Consider the following 1,431-nt stretch of genomic DNA (forward strand, 5'->3'; position numbering starts at 1 on the left):
AGAATTTCCGTGCGGGGTTCCCAGGGCGATAATTTTTTACTTTTGTCAGAAATATTATTTGATTGAAAATACGTGGTCCACATAAAGAAAATTCAGTCGTGTTTTTGTTAAAAGAAAATGGGTGACTCAACTTGGAAATTACAATTTCTCTTGGGTGGCAAACGAAGTCTCCATAGCAGAAAAACAAAATTGGCAAAATAATCCCGTTGAAGGCTCACTCAGGGTCTTAACAAGTACGCTTATGCCGACAGCGGAGGCTCTCGGCTATTAATGTAATTAGTCAGTCGCAAGCTCACCATTCAGAATGAAAATCGAGTAGATTATTGCCATCTTGCTAAAAAAAGTCAAATCCAGAATTCAGAGACTTTCTTCGGCTTCTTCCCGTCCAGGAAGTGAAGACTCCACGTCTTGAAAAACGGGTAGCTCTTGTGTGTCGTGTCTAGGGCACTCTTTATTCCCAACTTCTTAGCAAACCTCTCAAGCGTTCGCGTTTGGCCGGACAAGATGTCTACAATTTTCTGTTGCTGGTTGAGATTTAGCTTCGTGATATCCAAATTAATGGGTGTATTACGATCCTTGACAATCTTCATCAGCTTACTTGAGATCACTCCGCCTTTCCGTTCTTCAACGTCCTCCCGCGAGTCGACAAGGTCTTCCTTCTCCTCCTTGTTAACCTTGTGCGAGCGTAGGGAGCGCTTCACGCCAACGACGCTGTCCGAGGCCGTCTGGGAGATTTGGTTCTGATATGCATTAGTGGAGACAGCTTTGACGCTAGCAAGAAGTGTGGCAGTAACAGCGAGGACGACGTAGTAGAAGCGCATACCTCAGAACTGGTTGAGGAGTCGGCGACGGGAGTGCACATACGAACTGAACTGAATAGCAGTGTCACTATTCTTGGTCAATTCCCGGCGGTACACCGTTCGCTTTTCTAGCGCATCCACGTTGGTAAACAGATTTGTCCTGAAGCGTGATAAACGGATTTGTCCTGAGGCGATATTACAATGTAATACCGCTTCAGGACAAAGGTGTTTACCAACATGTCATGAAAAGGGAAAATATCAGCACATGTTTGGTGAAACTAGATGATTGGGCTGGTGCTTATTGTTTAGAATTATTAATAGGAGCGATTACAGACCTCCAGGGAAAAAGATTGCTAAAACTGCCTAAAACCAGAAAGTGGCGTTCTACTTGCCTATGGGCCAGTGGTGGCAACCGCGCAGCTGAATAATTGGCGCCCGATGCACCTCAGAACGGCGGTGGCCTCAAGAGCGTGATATTTGAGCAAACCCAAGTGCTCATCAATTGGACGTTATGTGTAACGGGGTACAATCCAGTGTGCCCCATGTTACATAAAGAGTGACCCGTCACTCTTGTGGACACCTGGTACACGGTACCAGGTGCTCTCGGAGCCAGTCAGTGCATGACTACTTA

The 1,431-nt window shown here is 45.9% G+C and overlaps 1 protein-coding gene across 1 annotated transcript; it reads right to left on the reverse strand.

Moving 5' to 3' along the window:
* Nucleotides 1–344: 344 nt before the first annotated feature.
* On the reverse strand, nucleotides 345–821 carry PITG_02900 (secreted RxLR effector peptide protein, putative; the record flags this gene model as incomplete). Its single annotated transcript, XM_002907717.1, has 1 exon — nucleotides 345–821. The coding sequence occupies one exon, from the start codon at nucleotides 819–821 to the stop codon at nucleotides 345–347; it is 477 nt and encodes a 158-aa protein (XP_002907763.1).
* Nucleotides 822–1,431: the final 610 nt, after the last annotated feature.

This window comes from Phytophthora infestans, genomic scaffold, assembly GCF_000142945.1.
Source record: "Phytophthora infestans T30-4 supercont1.3 genomic scaffold, whole genome shotgun sequence".
NCBI classification, from domain to species: Eukaryota; Oomycota; class Peronosporomycetes; order Peronosporales; family Peronosporaceae; genus Phytophthora; species Phytophthora infestans.